The sequence below is a fragment of the Pelodiscus sinensis genome, chromosome 3, assembly GCF_049634645.1.
Source record: "Pelodiscus sinensis isolate JC-2024 chromosome 3, ASM4963464v1, whole genome shotgun sequence".
Lineage (NCBI taxonomy): Eukaryota > Metazoa > Chordata > Testudines > Trionychidae > Pelodiscus > Pelodiscus sinensis.
The window spans coordinates 79,209,111-79,226,818 of NC_134713.1; the positions used below are offsets into that span (position 1 = coordinate 79,209,111).

The 17,708-nt window shown below is 44.4% G+C and overlaps 1 protein-coding gene across 1 annotated transcript in view; it reads left to right on the forward strand.

Annotated features, from left to right (window-relative positions):
- The window catches only part of RPF2 (ribosome production factor 2 homolog), a 32,334-nt gene extending 22,036 nt beyond the window's left edge, over nucleotides 1-10,298 (forward strand). Inside the window, exons 8-10 of the mRNA XM_006123209.4 lie at nucleotides 2,077-2,179; nucleotides 6,433-6,577; nucleotides 9,646-10,298. Of these exons, the coding sequence (XP_006123271.2) occupies nucleotides 2,077-2,179; nucleotides 6,433-6,577; nucleotides 9,646-9,828 (431 nt within the window). The 3' untranslated portion in view covers nucleotides 9,829-10,298. The remainder of the gene's footprint in view (nucleotides 1-2,076; nucleotides 2,180-6,432; nucleotides 6,578-9,645) is intronic.
- The last annotated feature ends 7,410 nt before the right edge of the window (nucleotides 10,299-17,708 follow it).

The following is a 17,708-nucleotide window of genomic DNA, read 5'->3' on the forward strand; positions in this document are numbered from 1 at the left end:
CCCTGCCCCCTATCATGCAGCCATTTTTGCCAGCAGTGGTGCTGGGGCTGAGGAGGCGGAGCAGTTGGCGCCTCCTCCCTGCTCGGTAATGGCGTCCTGGCTGGGGCTCTGTGCTTCCCCCCACCCATGGGGCACAAGATGTGCTTAGGGAGGGTGGAGGTATGCTGCCATCGACCAATCCTTCTGCCCACACGACAATAACAGCTACGCTCCCTAAGGGGGCCATCTCGCTCTGGAGAGTGTGAGGGGTGGGGGCGAGGGCGTGGTGAGGTCAGGGGGCAAGAGGGTGTTGGCATGGACTGTAGGGGTCAGAAGCTAAAGGGTCAACAGGCATGTGGCATAGGCGTGGGGGTCAAAGGGTGCTAAGCGGTGGGGAGCAAGGGGCTGGGTTGGGGCTAGGGTCAGGCAGCATTTTATTTGCATATTCAATATTTGCATAATGAACATGCAAATACAATATGACTGGTCTGCCAGAAGTTTGTGAATGGGTTTGCCAGTCCTGCTCATAACAAAAGGTTGGGAACCACTGGTCTAGCAGCATTACCAACACTTCCACTGCTTACTGGGTTCTTAGAAGACATTTTGGGGTAAATTAGAGCTAAAAAACAACACAGAACACTGAGAGCCAGGACTGGTGGCTGTAAAAAAAAAAAAAAACTTTATGGGACTGCTGGAAACTTGGCCACACCCATAAGCGGACAGCCTGCTAACTAAATCATAACTGATCATGGATGTTGCTGGACCAACAATGCCATACTAGGGAGGTTCAGCTTGTATTCATTCATTTGATAAAGAGAAAAGATGTTCTGTTTCATCACAGGAAAAATTACTTTATAAAAGAGCTAGAAGACTTACCCAGTGTTGCCCAGGCATGGCCTGGAGTGGGATTAGTGCCACTGGTGCTCCCTTGGGCTGGCCAGGGTGTCTGCTACTGTTGACCAATGTCTTCCCACTTGGGCACTTGCTGACCCTATATGGTCATTTCGAAGTATAACTGTCTCTCCTGTTAGACCCTTCCCTTTCCATATTATGAGAAACAGTTGAATTCCAGGGACATCCCATTGTTCTGGCACAACCAACTTCTTACCTTACTTTAAGATAGGATAAGAGGAAACAACATACCAAATTTGGTAGTCCTAACTCTAATAGTTTAGATAAGAACAAACAGATTCACAGATGGACAGACAGATACTTTGTGTGTGTGTGTATATATATATACACAAAAAATATTAGAGAGAGAGAGAGAGAGAATGAATATATTTTAAACAATGGTGAGTACAACAATCAAAATAATACTAAATTACCTCCTTATTTTATATACTTTTATGTTGTATTGATCTTGACCACTTATTTATACCTGCTCTAACTGCTGATTTTGGAACCAGAGACTTTTAATTCATCACTTTGTCTAACAAACTTGTAACTTAGCTAAATGTTATTTCTGTATTACTGTATACTTAGTTAAATATGAGCTGACTTAAATAAATATATGAGAGAAGTGTTTTATTTTTCTGAGTTCATAGCTGAAAGTTTAGAAGAGTGAATAAATTGAAATAACTAACACTCTTCGTATTATTTCACAAAACTAGAGTTATTGTTGTTGAAGTAATAATAATGTCTGTTCAGTCTCTGGGTGGTGGGCGAGGTTGGTCTTTAAAATAAGATCTAGAACTCGTAGTGCTACCAAATTATTTTTGGACAGCAGGAGTCTGTTATGCTCTTACCAAGACTGAGTGGGATTACCTATGTACGTACATGCTTAATGTATTTACATACATGAGTAGTCCCACTAAGTGAACTCATACATGCAAAGTTAACCAGTTCAGTCTTTGCAGAATTGAGACTTTAAGTAGTTGCTAATCGTGCATGTGGTCAGAAAGGGACCCTGTTAAGCATTCTAAGGCCAAAATCTGTTTCTAGTTTATTTAGATAATCTGAGATTCATCTACTATATCTCAGATTTTTTTATCAAATAGACTCAATCAAAAGTTCTGCTCATCTGAAAGAGTTTTTTAAAAGGTGGTGTACTTTAAAAATGTAAGTGACAAGTTCCTCTATCTTGAAATATTCTTTCAGATTTCTTTCGAGGTCCTACTGTATCCTCTATTCGCCTGGCAGGGTTAGAGTATGTTCTGCATTTCACAGCTATGGATGGAAAAATTTATATGCGAAGTTACAAGTAAGTATCCCTCCTCCCCATCCATATGTACATTGTGTAAGAGGAGCTTAGGTTTAATTTCTATCTGTAATCATTTTCTGTTTTTCAAGGGTCAGATTCAGCCCATGATTCTGTGTGTACACAACTCTGCTGCAACCAGTGGGAGTTGCACACATGTTCAAGATTAAACTGTGGTACCTTGGTTAAAGTTTTGTGGGGGGGGGGAAAAAAAATTGAACAGTAGCACATGTTTTTAAAAGCCAAGTTATGTTCTGTGGTCCAGAAAATAATTAGAAATACAAATACGAAATGTGGCAAAGGTGGACAGCAGTGTGTTCCCTCTAACACTTTCTGTCCTTGGGCAGGTTGAAATTTCTTATGTGCAACACCAATATTGAGGTGGTGTGTAGATGTGCACTACCAATAAACAAACACACATGCGCGCGTGTGTGCGTGTATGTATATACACACACATGCGCGCGTGTGTGCGTGTATGTATACACACACACACACACACATACACACACACACACACCTAGACAGATGCACTCACCCGTGGCGAGTAGATCTTTTCAGCTGGTGAGTGCAGGGGAGGACTGGCCCGGTGGGCCGTTATGATGGGCTGGCCGAAGCCCACACTACGGGCAGTGCGGCCTCATCCGATCCGCTGGCCAGCGGAGGAGCAGAGCGCCAGTGGGAAGGGGGATGTGCGGCGATTCTTCCCACGCGGCTGCCTGCGTGCAGCTCCGACCCAAGGAGGTGGGGCGGGACACCAGGATGCTTGCTTGACCTAGCCCTGCTGATTTCAAAGGGCCGCAGTAGCTCGGCTCTGGCTGTGTCCCCCTGGGAGCTGGCTGCGGCGCACAGCACAGCCAGAGCCCGCCCTGCCGGTTCCAGTCCTACCATGGCCCCAGCCCTCCTTTGTCTCTGCTCTGCCCGTTCCCCATGCCTCCCCTGCACCCCGGACCCCCTGCTCTCCCTCTTCCCTGCGACCCTTTGGTTCTGCGCTGCCCTTATACCCCGCTCCCCCGATCCCTGACCCCCCCCCAGCTCTGTGCTGCCCATTCCCTGCACTGCCCCTAGACCCAGATACCTCTGCCCCTCCTGTTCCCCACGTTCCATTCCCTGTGCCTCCACCGCACCCTGCTACCCCTGATCCCTGCATCTCTCTGGCTGTGCCTCCTGTTCCCTGCGCCACCCCCGTACTCCCCTACTGTTCCCTGCACCACTCTGGCTCTGTGCTATCCCTGCACCCTGCTCCCCTTGTGGGTTGGGAGTGAAGGGTGCTTGTCCATAGGGAAGGGCTGGACAGGGCAGGGAAAAGGCTGCTGTGACCCAGCAGCGAGTGAAAGGGGGAGTTCACTTGAAGCGCCTTTGCCTTTATAGAAAAAAAAATGAAACAGCTATTTGTTATTTATAGGGCTAAAGTGCCGGGACAAAAAACAAAACAAAAAAACCCATTGCAAAATGCAAACGTATAAAAAAACAACAAGGGGGGGGGGGATGTTTTGCTTGGGGCAGCAAAAAACCTAGAGCTGGCCCCTGGGGAGGGGAAGGGGCGGGGCTGGGCTGTGGGAAGGGTGGGAGGGGAGTGGAGGGAAGGGGAAAAATATGGGGAAGGGGCTTGTGCTGAGGGGAGGAGGTCAGGAGAAGAATAAGAAGAAGAAAGGGGGAGGCACCAAGGGACAGGAGTGCAGGGGAGACACAAATGCCAGGAGGCCAAGTGCAGACAATGAGGAAAAGGGCAGGAGGGGAGGTGTCAGTGGGAGAGGGGGACAGGGTGATGCTGGGAGAGGAGAGGGTAAGGGCACTGGGGACTGGAGGGGGAGGAGGAGGTGCTGGGAGAAGGCTTGAAAGAAGGGGTGGGCATGAGGAAGGCGGGGATGGAGCAAGGCATCTGTGAGGGCACAGGGGCATGAGGGGAACAGGGGCAGAGGGTTGTGAGGGGGTGGGTATCAGGGAAAAAGAGAGCAAAGGGGGCAGGGGCAGTGAGGGAAGGGGGAGGCACCAGGAGGGTTCAGGTGACAGGGAATTCTGGGGGTGAAGCAGAAGGGCAGACACCTGCAGGGGAGGGACCAGCACCAGGGGAGAGAGGCAGGGCAGGTGTGTAGAGGGAGGTTTTAGGAGAGGGGATGAGGAGGGATAGCTCACATGATCAGAGTGGGGCTACTGGAGGAGTGGGCACAGGGCAGAGAGAAGGGCTGGTGGAGGGGGGCAGGTCTCAGGAAGGCTGAGGGCAGTGAGAAGGGCAGGAGTCAGGACAGCAGAGGAGGGTGAGGGGTTGGGGGACAGCAGGCACCAGGGGAGCTGATGGAGCAAGGGGAGGAGACATGGCAGCAGAGAAAAGGTAGAGGTTTATAAGATATTTATTAATAATATGTGATATTTATTAATAACTCATTAGTAATTACTGTTCTTATTCTTATTAGGAATTTATGCCATTAAAAAAACACTTTTTGTGGGGGAGGGTGGCAAGTCCCTTTTTTTTGTTGACCCCTGTGTGTGTGTGTGCACGCGCACACAGACATATATACAGGGCTCGACAATCTATGTAATTACAACCCGGAAGAGCCAGGTTCGGGCGATCTGCATATGCACAGAACTATCTGAGCATGCGCAGATCACCAGACAGCACGGCTGGCGAGCAGGGCTCGCCGCGGCTCGGCAAGCCGTGTGTGTGTGTGTGTGTGTGTGTGTGTGTGTGTGTGTGTGTGTGTGTGTGTGTGTGTGTGTTTAAAAAAAATTATTTTGAGCAGTCCATATGTGTGGAAGAAAATATATTAAAACAAGACATCTATGTCTAGTTGCTGTGAGGTACCCTTAGGGTACGTCTACACAGCGGCGCTATTTTGGGATAATATCCGTTATCCTGAAATAGTGTTGTGTGCATCTTAACAGCACGCCCATTATTTTGAAATAATTTTGAAATAATGGGCAGCTTATTCCAGCTTTTTGTAAACCTCGTTGCATGAGGAAAAAGGAAGATGCCAGAATAACACTCTTAATTTCTAAATAAGCTATCATGAATTAAGCTACACTGTTTGCATAGCTCAAATGCATAGCTTATTTTGAGCTACGCGTGATGGTGTAGACCAGTGGTTCCCCAGCGTGGTGCCCGTGGGTGCCATGGCTCCCGCTGGGGCATTTATGTGTGCCTGCCGAGTGACCAGGGCCAGCCCAAGCCATTCTTGTGCCCTGCCCCTAGACGCGCAGCACATGTGTGGCCCTGCCCCCGGGCGCCTAGCAGCCCCAAAAGGTTGGGGACCACTGGTGTAGATGTACCCTTAATGACTACAAAGGTGCTGTACAAAGGTAGGGAATTAGCCTTCTTCAGTTGAGGAAGAGTAGAAGCTCAAGAACAAATTAACATATGGCTTGAGTGATTCTAGACAGATGAAACCTTATTTGTAAGCTCTTTGAAACTTGCATCCTACAGAACTAGCATCACACCTAGTACTTGCTACTTCTGACTCATAAGAGCCAGAGCTCTACCTCATAGCAAAGATCTTGCCTTAATGCAGTACAATTTACCATGTATTAATTAGTAACACCAGATTTTTAAAAAGTCATTAAATTCACAGATTTAGAAGTCTGCAACACTCAGAAAAAATCTGTTAAAATAATCTTTTTCTTATCGTAAGCCATTAACACCCATGTAAACTTTATATGAAATGTAATCATGCAAATGTCCTCCTGGTGCACAAATCTCTGAGGCAGCCTGTTCTCTTCTCTCTCTTCCCCCCCCCCCCCTTTCCTCCAGTCCAGCCAAAGAGGACTGCAGCAAGTGAGTCAGGACACCCCAAACAGACTGCCACCTGCCTCCACCTCACAGTATATATAACAGCAGCCACCCACCCACCCTTTCCCCCATCCTGCCACATGCAGTCAGCCCCTTCCCAGCCCAGAAGAGTTGAAGAGACTTCTGAGTTTCTCCTCTGTGCTGTCTGCCCGAGGAAAAAGAGACACACTCTCCAAACTCCCCTCCCCCCTCTTCCCCAGCCAATTAATTAATTAATGACTTACTTCCTCTCCCCCCAGCTACTTATTCCCTGCTTATTTCACCTGCTTATCTGCTCTGGGAGGTCTTGAGTTCAAGCAGTACAGCTCTGTTTAGCTGCTGCTTACAGATGCCCCGCTCCCATGCTCGTCACCTGAGCTCTCTGCCTGTATGGGACCTTTGAACCTCTGAGCGGGTCTCAGAAAACAACCATGCAGTCACACAAGTTAGAGGGAATTTAGGTGGACGTTGATTTTTCAATTTTTTTATTTTGCAGAGTGTTGCTGAAGAAGTCAGGATGTAAAATACCAAGAATTGAATTGGAAGAGATGGGACCTTCATTAGATCTGGTGATGAGGAGAACACATTTGGCTTCAGAAGACCTCTATAAGTTGTCTCTTAAACAACCTAAAGCCCTCAAGGTATGCAAACCTTGTATTTTACACACAAATCTTTGCTCTGCATCATACATTGTCTTTTAATACAGAGTCAGTTTTGAAATAAACCATGCAAAAGGCCACGGAATGAAGGTGTTAGGATTATCCTGGGGGAGGAGGGTGTGGGACCTGGGACAGTTCTTCCTCCCCTGACCCTCCGACACCATTCTGTTCCTTCTCCCAAGTCCCCACCCGCTCCTGTCCTGAACAAAACAGGGAGCCAGCTAGCTGGTCGCTCTGCCACTATCCCCAAAACACCTACGTCCCTCATTTCACCCTGAGGTGGAGCAGGACTGGTCACACTGCCACCCATCCCTGCATTGCCTAAGCCCCATGTCCTCCAGAAGCACGGGGCCCAGGGTACCACCCCAAACTGTCCTATGTCCAGGATAGCTCTGGTGTGTGTTCTTCTAATGCTGGTTCCTATGTGGATTAGGGATGTAATAGTGTAGTCCAATGTTTCTCAAACTGTGCTCTGCGGAGCCCCAGGTCTCCGCGAGACATCTCCAGGGAGCCCCAAAAGTTTGAGAACTGCTGGTGTAGTCGATTAACTGATAAGCAAAAGCTTATAGGTTAATGCTATAGACTACACACATTCCACCCCCTGCCCCTCCAGTAAATTTTTAGCAGGTTGCTCAGCAGCTTGGCTCAGTTCTGACTTCTGCCAGGTCTGGGACCTACCCCTGCTATGGCTCTGCATTTAAAGTGTATTAGGAACTGGGCGGGCAGCTTGCAGTGGGTTTGGGAGCTTAGACCACCCCCCTGGACAGGGGCTGCTGCCACCACAGAGCAACAGGCAGTTGATCTGTGAGGGGAGTAGGTTTTTAAACTGGCTCCCCTCGTGGACAAGCTCCTGGCTGGTACTCCACCTGCAGGGACTATAGTCTAGTCAGCCAACCTGTAAGAATTCATGAGGTTTATCGACTATTCAATTAACTGATGTTTAACATCCCTAATGTGGATTTCATGTGCCGGGAGCAAGAACTATTGACCCATGTGTGTCATGCGCTGACCAAACAGTGGGTCTGAGGCTTTAAAAAGCTGTGTGTGTTGACACCACTCCCTCAGTTCCCTCTTACCGGCCTATAACCAGCCCCTCTGTGCTCTGAGCCACCAAAAAGTGCTGTGATCCTTTTTTCACTGTATATAGTTTTTTTAATCTACTTAAGTAGGTAGGTGTCCATTTTTCATCTGTAGCTAGTTACGTTATTCATTGCATCTTTCCTATTTGGAGGCTTCTCTCTCCAGCCCTGTCATCATCCACGAGGCTGCCATAGAACCTGTGCCACACAGCCGCTGTAGTTTCTACTCCCCGTTTCCTTATTCTGAACGGGGCGAAAGGGATACACTCTAATTTGGATGTCTGCGCCTTTCACTTCCAATGGTCGCCCTTTCCCTTATTCTTTCTCTTTCTCCATGGAGCCTGGTTGGTGGCCCAAGGGATGCATATGAGATGCATACCTTCATGTAGACATACACCCTGCTTGTTGCAAATTCCTTTGTTTTATCACAGGCAAAGCCTATTATCAGTTCCATGTTCTTTCCTTTGGGATCGTCACTGCCCTCCATGTATTTATACCAGGGTCTTTGCGGTTGTGGCAGCCTATATGTGCCAACTGGGTGTTCCTGACCACTATATGCACCCTACATACCCTGCTTCAAGACTAGGAGAACACATCAAAGAAGAAAAATCCATCTTTGTCTCTACCCACACACTTACCATTATAAGAGCCCATTTAGATTCCATGGTAGCCAGAGACTTTCTGCCCAGGGACTGCTGCACTGCTTTTTTTTAACCACACTCAGATGTCATTCATGCACATATGCCTGCTAATGCCTTTTCCTTCTTGGATATGTGGTGCTGGCACTGCTGTTATACCCCATGCCCATCTCCATCTGGGAAGCTTCCAACAATAGCTCCGCAGAGTCTACAGGTAGATTATCCAACCAAGCTACCAGTCCTTCCTGCCAGCATCTTGACTTCTCTCTCATGGTGATGCAGTCTCTTCACAGTCCTAGTGGGCATGTCATTCATACCCCCCACACCAGCCCTGCCCTCATTTAAGACATATCCTTAGCAGGCTGGCACGTCACCTTGACAACCACTCGACTCAGGATCCCTGTTCCACATGAGAAGCGTGAATGCACATGCACATCTGCATCCTTAAGCAAAGGATGTCTGGCCTGCGAAGCCCTTCTAGACTCCCTCAACATCCAGGTAATCTCAACAACAGAATGGCGATCCTATACATAAGCAGGATGGTACATGATTCCCCTCTCTTTGGGCGGAAGCCATCTTTTTGTGGAACTGTTGCCTCCATCCTGATGGATGCTGCTGTCCATCATGCTGTCTAGCATGTTTGGTCCTCACAAGAGCCCACCTCCTTCCTGACTAGTGCTTGCTATATTCACAAGCTTGGAATCCACATAGGGACAATCACTTGAAGAAAAGGTAAGTTACTGTAACTGGAGGTTTCTTGAGATTTGTGGTTCCTATCTGGATTCTAATCCTGCCTTCCATCCCCTCTACTTGATAAGAGGTAACTAGTACAGCGTCAATCTGTGCAGCTTCTTAAAAGTCTTGGATGCATCATGTGGTCATTGCATGATGTGCATGGGCCAGTGGACACTGCTCTCAACTGTTCTGTTTCCAGTACAAGGTGCACATGTGCACCTCGTGCTTAGAATAAAAATAGGGAACCATTTCTCTTGGAGTTTGCAGTTACAGTAAGTAAACTTCTATTATTGCACACTATTTTTGCAATGTTCAGGTCTTTTTGTTAACTTAACTTACGTCATTGCATGCTCTGTAGCAGGAAGCACAGGTAAGAGAAGATGATAAACTGATCTGGTGCCATATAAGGACAGGAAAATAAATCTCTAAGCCCTGGATTTTATCTGTGCAATTCCATTTTTGTGTGTAGTTACCTTAAATTGCAGTGGTAATTTGATTTCTAGTGAATATCTTGACTTGTGATGACAGATATGCTTGCCTTATAGTCCTCTAATGATATTCTGTGCAGAGAAACATTAACTCTGTCATTATCTTACAGCCAAAGAAGAAGAAGAATATCTCCCATGATGTCTTCGGTACGTCGTATGGTCGGATCCACATGCAGAAACAGGACCTCAGTAAATTACAAACCAGGAAGATGAAAGGGTTGAAGAGGAGGCCTGCAGCAAAGATGACTGAAGAAGATGAAGGGATTAATCCAAAGAAATCAAAATCAATCTGATAAAATGAAATAATTTTGGATTCTTGTTAACTTCAGCTTCTGGTATATTTGTCACAAAATACATGTGGCAGATGTGGACCCAATCAGCTGCTATTTTTTTAAAATGCTGTAGTTCTAAAAGTGAACTTCAGTGGTGTTGGGCTGTACACTGACAGGATTTTCTCAGTTGTCTGAAGCTGGTTGTATTTATCTGGATAAATTAGTGGAATAAATCAATGACAAAAACCATTTACCTTATAGTTTCCTAAATGGCCCTCTGGGGTTTTTAACCTGTGGACTCTTGTTAGACTAGTCTTTTAATATAAATTCTTTTTGGGGACTGAGCTGTTAATGTGTAAATGCTGTCCTTGATTTGTTTTCTGATAATGTTAAATGTATTTGCCCTGTTATGTAGTAAGTTAGAGATAAGTATTCACAAAACTGTGCTATTTTATTAACTATGTATTTAAAAAAAGAGAAAAGAGAAACCATATCAGTATGTGCTCATGATTTATGTCCTCTTTGTAACTATTGCTTTTAGCTTTACTTACACTTTGCAATACTAGGAATGATCTATCAAGGTGTTTATACTACTTCATTATGGTAGTTCAGCACCTGATGCTCACCATGGGCCTTTGAAACCTTATGCTTGATTTCCATATGGAGTACAAGGGGCAAAACTGACTTAGTGTCTGTGTTCATCTGGGTATTTATACTATGCTGTTCACTATATTTAAGTGCCATAGACCACATCTACATTATGAGATGAGGTTGAATTTATTAAGATTGATTTTTTTTTTAGCACCCGATTTTGTAAAGTTGAAAGTGCATGTCCTCACTATGCGCATGAGGTCGACAGTGAGTCCCCTGTAGCGTGGCTACCTTCAATAGCTATGTGCTGTGAGTAGCTTATCCCACAGTTTCTTCCTCCTCTTTGCATTTTGGGTAACCCCAGTGCCTGATGGGACAAAAACACTGCAGTGGCTGCTTTTGGGTATGTGTCATCAGCCTTCCATAACGCACTCCTCTCCTTCCCCTCCTGCTTGAAAGCAACAGTAAATCATTTTTGTACCTTTTTTTCCTGATTATCTGTGCAAACACCATATCACTGTAACCAGGAATCCTGCTCAGCTTCAAAGTGCTGTGGCTTTGCGCATTATGCTGCGGTATATCCAGAGCCTAGCTATGAGCTGCTGGAGTGAGGAAGAGTGTGAGGAGGCCACAAACACATATGTATGAACCTTTGAGTGGTGCAATTAGTGTATGCTGGTGGCAGTCAATCCAGTTGACACAGTGGAATGCTGGTTCTGGTCCCATGAGAGAAGCACAGACTGGTGGGACTGTGAACAGTGGCTGCAAAACTTTTGAATGTGTAAGATCACTTCCACTTTTTGTGAATTGCTTTCCCCCACCCTGCACTTCAGCAATATCATAATGAGACCTCCTCTGACAGTTGGCTATTGCTACTCGTATCTCCTGTAAAAGCTTACAATGCCAGACAGCTATTGTTTAGAAGCTGCATACAGGCATCCTGGACAGCAGTAAGGAGCCATTCAACTACAGCTTGAGCAAGTGCAGAACTGTGTATAATGTGCTTTTGGATGTTTAAAAGGAAGGTTTTGTAGTTTCACGAGGTTAGACCTCAGCGAAAGCAACATTTCTGGTGTTAAGGCTGTTTTTGCTGTGTGCTCCACAATATCTGTGAAAGCAAGGGAGGAAAGGTTTTAATCAAGGTAGATTGCCTAGTCACTAATTATACCAGGGCAATAAGGAGAGCATATCAAGGGGCACTGAGAATCAAGCTAAATATTAAGCATTCTGGCTGTATGCCAGCTTTATCTTCAGCAATATTTTAAAGAGTGGCGAAATTGCAGAGTAGGGGTGTACATGGGCAATGAAACAATATGCTTAAAACCAAACTTCACAAATTGGGGGTTACATTAGCTCTGTCTGCTCCCAAGGCTAATCTTCACTCTGGGAACTTGTAGACAGTCTTTTGGTCTGTGCTGCATGGGGTAAGCTTGCTCCAGTTTTGCCCCTCAGTAGAAAGACAAAGGAGCTTTGTAGGTCAGGGCAATAATTTTGATGGTGGGGTGGTACCCCAAGAATTTGGTAAATGGTCAAGGGCCACACACTTCCATGGTATTAATGAAGGGGTGTGCAGGGTCTGGGATGGAGGTTGAATGATGGAGGGGATTGTGACCAGGGGCAGGGCATTGGAGCCCACGAGGCGGTATGGGTGCAGAAGAGGACTCTGACTTGGGGGTACAGGGTTTGAGCAGAGGTTGTGACCTGGACCAAAGATGCAGTGCGGTTCAGGGTTTGGGTTGGGATCTAAGGTAGGAGGGGGTTGTGACCTGGACCAGGGGTTTGAAGTGCAGGAGTAGGGGTTCAGAGGACTTGGTGTTCTGACCTGGGAGGGGGGCAGAGGGTTGGGAATATGGAAGGGGTGGAGTGCCAGGTGCAGGCTCTGGACAAGAGGCACTTACCTTTGGTGGCTCCCTGCCAGCAGACCAGCTAGTCCCTCAGGCAGGCAGACTGCTTGCTGTGCACTGCATGCTGCTCAAAGCGGCCAGCTGCAGGGTCCCATGTGCTCTCCGTGTGCCCTTTGAGGGGGAATGGATCTTCTATCCACTGTGGATGCTGCCCAGGCAGCTCCCATTTGCCAGTTTAACTGCCAATGGAAGCGGCGAGGTTTTTCTGGGGACAGGGACAGTGCACAAAGCCTTCCCCCTTTGGGTGTGCGGTGCCCAGAGAACATCTAGTCCCACTGCTGGCTCTTTGAGCGATGGGCAGGGCAGGTGAAGAGCCTGCCCAAAGCCTCCTGCCGGGCTGCAGGCCTTGTTTTGCCCGGGTTCATCCCTTCCCCCTGTCTGATCCTGTCTCATAACATGCTAGGGCTATGTTTACAGACTCCTAGGGCAGAACTGAGGCTGGTCTCAGGGAGAGGATAACTGAGTATGACCAGAAGAGCAGGCATTCTTGGGGAAACTGTCTGATTAGATTATAGAGACAGTAGGAAGGGGAAAGTTTGGAAAAGGAAATGAGAGGAAAGAGGCAGATATTTTTGGGTGACCCAGTTTTCTGGGATTCTTGTTTTTTGAGGGCCTGTCCTGGATAGGTTTACTGGAGCTCAGTACATTCCTAGTTTTAACTCACTCTCAGAACAAGGTAATGGAATGTATTACCTTTACTGTGACTAAGGATGATTTACTAGAGGAATGGAAGTTATATGAATTGTGTATACAGGCAGTCTCCGGGTTACGTACAAGTTAGGGACTGTAGGTTTGTTCTTAAGTTGAATTTGTATGTAAGTCGGAACTGGTACATATTGTAGGGGAATCTCCAGGGCTCAGTTTTATTCTCCCACACCTCACTTCCCTCAGTCCTTTATTCTCAAGCTGAGGTGTCTGCTGAGAAAAGCCGCTCCGCGTCTCCCTAGTCTGCTGGGGGGAAGCAGCTAGTGCGGGGTTGCCTCACCCCGTTTGTAAGTAGGGATCCGATGTAAGTCGTATCCATGTAACCCGGGGACTGCCTGTATATGGCAGAAAAAATATGTGGCTGTTTTGTTCTGTATTTCATGGATTTTGTGACTTTGTCTTTGTTTCTTAGCAACCTTAGTTTGTTTTCACTGTTTCTGTGTTTGAATATAAGGGTTTTCTCCTCACCTGTAATAGCTGGGTTGCATATGGGTGGGGCTAAAGAGGAACCGGGGAATTGGAAAATGACTATGAAAGATGCCTTCATTGTAGTGTGTTCTGTAGCTAGCTCCAAAGAAGACAAGCTGTGTGAGGGCTTTGGTTGCATTAAATAGTTTTAAACGCCTTGGTGCATTCATTCAAATACTCCAAGTGCTGCAATCTATAGAACAAAGAAAAAAGAGTGCACAGGGGTGTGCAACCTGTGACCCATGAGCCACATGTGGCCCATCAGGATTCTGTTTGTGGCCCATGAGACGTTTTGTTTACCATAGCCCACCTTCAGGCAAAAGATTTATTCCTACTTGTTTCTTACATTAAAAATTCAGGTTCTATGTTGCTTTCCCAGACAATACAATTGATAACTGGAGAGCTAGAGTATGCTTAGAGAGAAACGTGATGAAGAGAGAGGGGAATGAGCTTTGTTCATATTGTTTTAAACCTTTTTTTGTTTGTGGGGAGCATATGTTTTATAAAATCTATTTAATTCAAATGCCTGAGAAACACCAGGTGTGATCAAGACACTTCTGTGGTGGGGATAAACCATTGGAGTATGAGGTTCTGTTTCTACTAAATATTCAAAGCAGCTACTTCTTCAGTTAAGGACAAGAAAACTCATGGGGGAGATTTTTAAAAACATACATGGCAATTATGCACTTTTGATTTTCAGCAACAGAGACGTGCCTAATTGCAATTGGTTCCTTTGGAAATCTATTCCCACATTTAAGACGCCTAGAAGTCCTCTGCAAAACAAGTGAATGTCCCAGCTATGGTGATCTTCATATTTCTACAGCAAAAGTAAGCATAAAATATTAATTGTTTTGCAACAAACATTTCAAGCCTCCTCTGTCCATCAGGAAGACCTAAATTTCTAAAAGGACACTTCCTCTATCCTTTCAGGGAAAATAATTATTTTTATGTAAGAATGGAGTGGAATATGTGGCAGTGGAGTTACTATAAATTCTTGGGTCTATTTTGGTTAAATTAAGTAGGGAGTTGAGCCTGAAACTCTACAGAGTTTAGTGGCACAACTTTTTGTTTATAATCCCCATTTTATAGATGGGATAGGGAAGGCAAAGGTGAAATGATTTGGCCAACACCATTGAGGGAATTTGTGTCAGAACCAAAACTATACTGTAGTAGTTACATGTCCTCAACCATGTGCTTAGTCTACTAGACTATGCTGACTTTTCAGCCTGAGCCATACCACAGAAGAGCTGGCCAAGCTGTCAGCACCTAGCCAGGAGGGAGTTTGCAGCAGCACAGCTACCTATTGTAATGCTTTGATCTGTAATTCTCCCAGAAATCTTAGGACTTATTGGTCATAATTTTAATAGTAATTTTCATAGGCCCCTAAATTGAGCTTTGGTTGGCAATTAGACAGTAATTATGTGATCTTCAGAAAGACTCATGTATAGTTCCCAGTGATTATATTTTCAAAGCAAACTTTGGAAAATTAAAATCATGGAAATTTTCAAATATACAAAAGTTGAGATTTTATTTTATTAGGATATTTGATTAGAAATGTGTGAAGAATCCTCAGTGAGAGGCTTCACAGACCTCAAAGGTAAGCTGTCTTCCCCTTCCTCCCACCTATATCACGTGACTTCGAGAAGTACAGAACAATCTACTTGTCTGGTTTTAAAATTACTTCATTAGAGAACTGTGCGTTTCTGTTTTTGGATGGAATGTGTTAATTCATGATAAAAATCCTTGATTTTTATGTTAGGCATAGCATAGCTCAATCTATTTTATAGGGATACAAATTTTGAAATTATTCAGTTTTAATTTGGGAATCTTCTTTTGAGTAATCCTCTTCTGTGGCTTATACCAGGGGTCTCCAAACTTTTCAGCCCGAGGGCCGCATTAACTATCAAACAGCAGTTCGGGGGCCGACTACACACTTGAGGTCCAAATAAAAAACAATCAAAACATGGATGTTGTTTTTAATTATTTATTTAATATTATTTTATTCAGTTATTATTTAATAACACATTGATACACTACTAAAAAGTAAGCAGCGAATAAGGTTTTGCAATGTAATGATCGGTTGGAAAACATAACGCACTACTGCATGCCTCTATTTTAATTCGGTAAAAACATAACGGCCACGTAAGCGGCGGCTGATCTTGGCAGGATACACGTAAATTTCCGTAATTTTTTTTCCGTAGACAAAAAGGTCTCCATGGGCCGGATGAGAGGGCCTCGCGGGCCGCATCCGGCCCGCGGGCCGTAGTTTGGGGACCCCTGGCTTATACTGTAGTTGAGATCTTTTCTCTTAAGCTTTTTGAATTATCTATTTTCTGCTTCTGTAGGTTTGCAAAATACAGAGCTTCTGAGTAAGGCTTTATAGGCTGAATTGAATGTTGTTTAATGAACGTGAATAAAATATTAAGATGTACTTACAGTAAACTGAATATAATCTGATGTTATTGATGGCATTTACAATCTGAGTATATGCTGTGCTTGAAAAGCTAACATTAAAACTTACAATGATTCTCAAATCTCCTGAATAAAGATTTGTACTAGACTTGTAATGGATTCCAGGTGCTAAACTTTAAGGTTTTGTTATTCTATGAAAAACTAGAACAGGATGAACTTTTCAACTTGGGTAGATAGAAAACTTAATTTCCATGTGTCTAATTAAATCAAGAATGCAAATCTGAGTGCTAAGAGAAGACACACAAACTGTTGTGTGACTTGAGGAGGGTGAATTTAGGAGGTCTAGATTTCATTCATGACTAGAGATGTGAATTGTTAACCAATAAGCCCACCCACTCATTTAACTGAATCAATGGGATTTTATATACCTATTTGTGGTTCTAAACAAGACACCTCACTTTTCTGATACATTTTCTCCATCTTCAAAATCTGGATTATTATTATCCCTGCAAAGCACTTTGCGATCTTAAAAAGGTGGTACATGTAGGAAATTAAAAATATCACTGTTGTTACCAGTATTCTGCATAGAGCAGAGTTTCCAAAACAAAACAAGAAAGCAAACAAACAAGAACACAATGAGAATAGACCTTCTCCATCATATATATACAATATAAAAAAAGAGGAGCACAGCTGCCCTGCACTCCATTTGTTGCCTTTAAAAAGTGGTCCATGCTACAAAAACATGGTAGCAACACAGGATGATTTAGTTCTATGAATTTGGGGAACCCAGGAGATTTTGAATGTCTATAAAACAACTATCCCTCTTTACTTGATGCATTCTGTCATAAGGAATCTGTAGCAGACATTTCTTGTCCTGGTGATTATTTTATGAGGTGTTTCACAGCAAGCTTTCCCCCTCCCCCCTTTTAAGTTTTGAGTGTTCCTGTTCGCTTGCCATAATGTATCATAGAAGAAATTCCCCACTGAATTTTAGAATGCAGCTTATTTTAGTAAAATGTTTTTCTTGCTCCTGCAGGTTCAAATCCCAGGGAAGCTCTTGAATGAAAGCAAGTGCTCTGTTCCTTTGTTGGCGAATTATTGCTGCTGTTTTCTTAACATAGTGTGAAGTGCTCATGTAACAAAGTGGTTTGTTGGTTTGGCGTTATGGTTCATTTATCAGGTGCAAGAAATCTAGATCCAGATTATCCAGCTAAGCACTTTCTCAATTGGCTTATTACTGAGGCTTAGTGGGATTTAAAAAAAGGATTATATATTTATATGAGTAAAAAGAATACCTGCAGTTGCATCAAGTAGGATTATAATTCACAAGTGATATAAACCCTCTTTCTAAGGACGTAACCCAAGACCATTAGCAGTGGTTTACAATGAAACTGGAGCTGGTCAGAATATGCAATTTCTGTTTTTCAGGAACTTCCAACATTTTGAAGGCTTGTTTGACTCTAAATTGAACTGAAAAGCTGAAATTTCCAAAAAATGTTGGAACCATAAAAACAGTTCATGTTGATGAAATATTACTTTTAATATTATAGTATAAGTCAAAACAAAATGAGTGAAATTGATAAAGTTGAAATTAAACACTTGGACTCTTTCAAATTGAAATGTCATGAAAATTGACACTTTCTCACAAGGTAAAAATGTCCAAACATTTTTCTATTCAAAATACAGTTTTGACCTGCTCTAGATAAAGCTGGTCCAGGGCTGAGTCACTGTTGTGACAGCAGAAGCTCTATAAACCAACTGTGATTCACACACCACAGTTTTAAAATAATGCAGTTGCCTGGGGATATGGTTCTTGCTTGG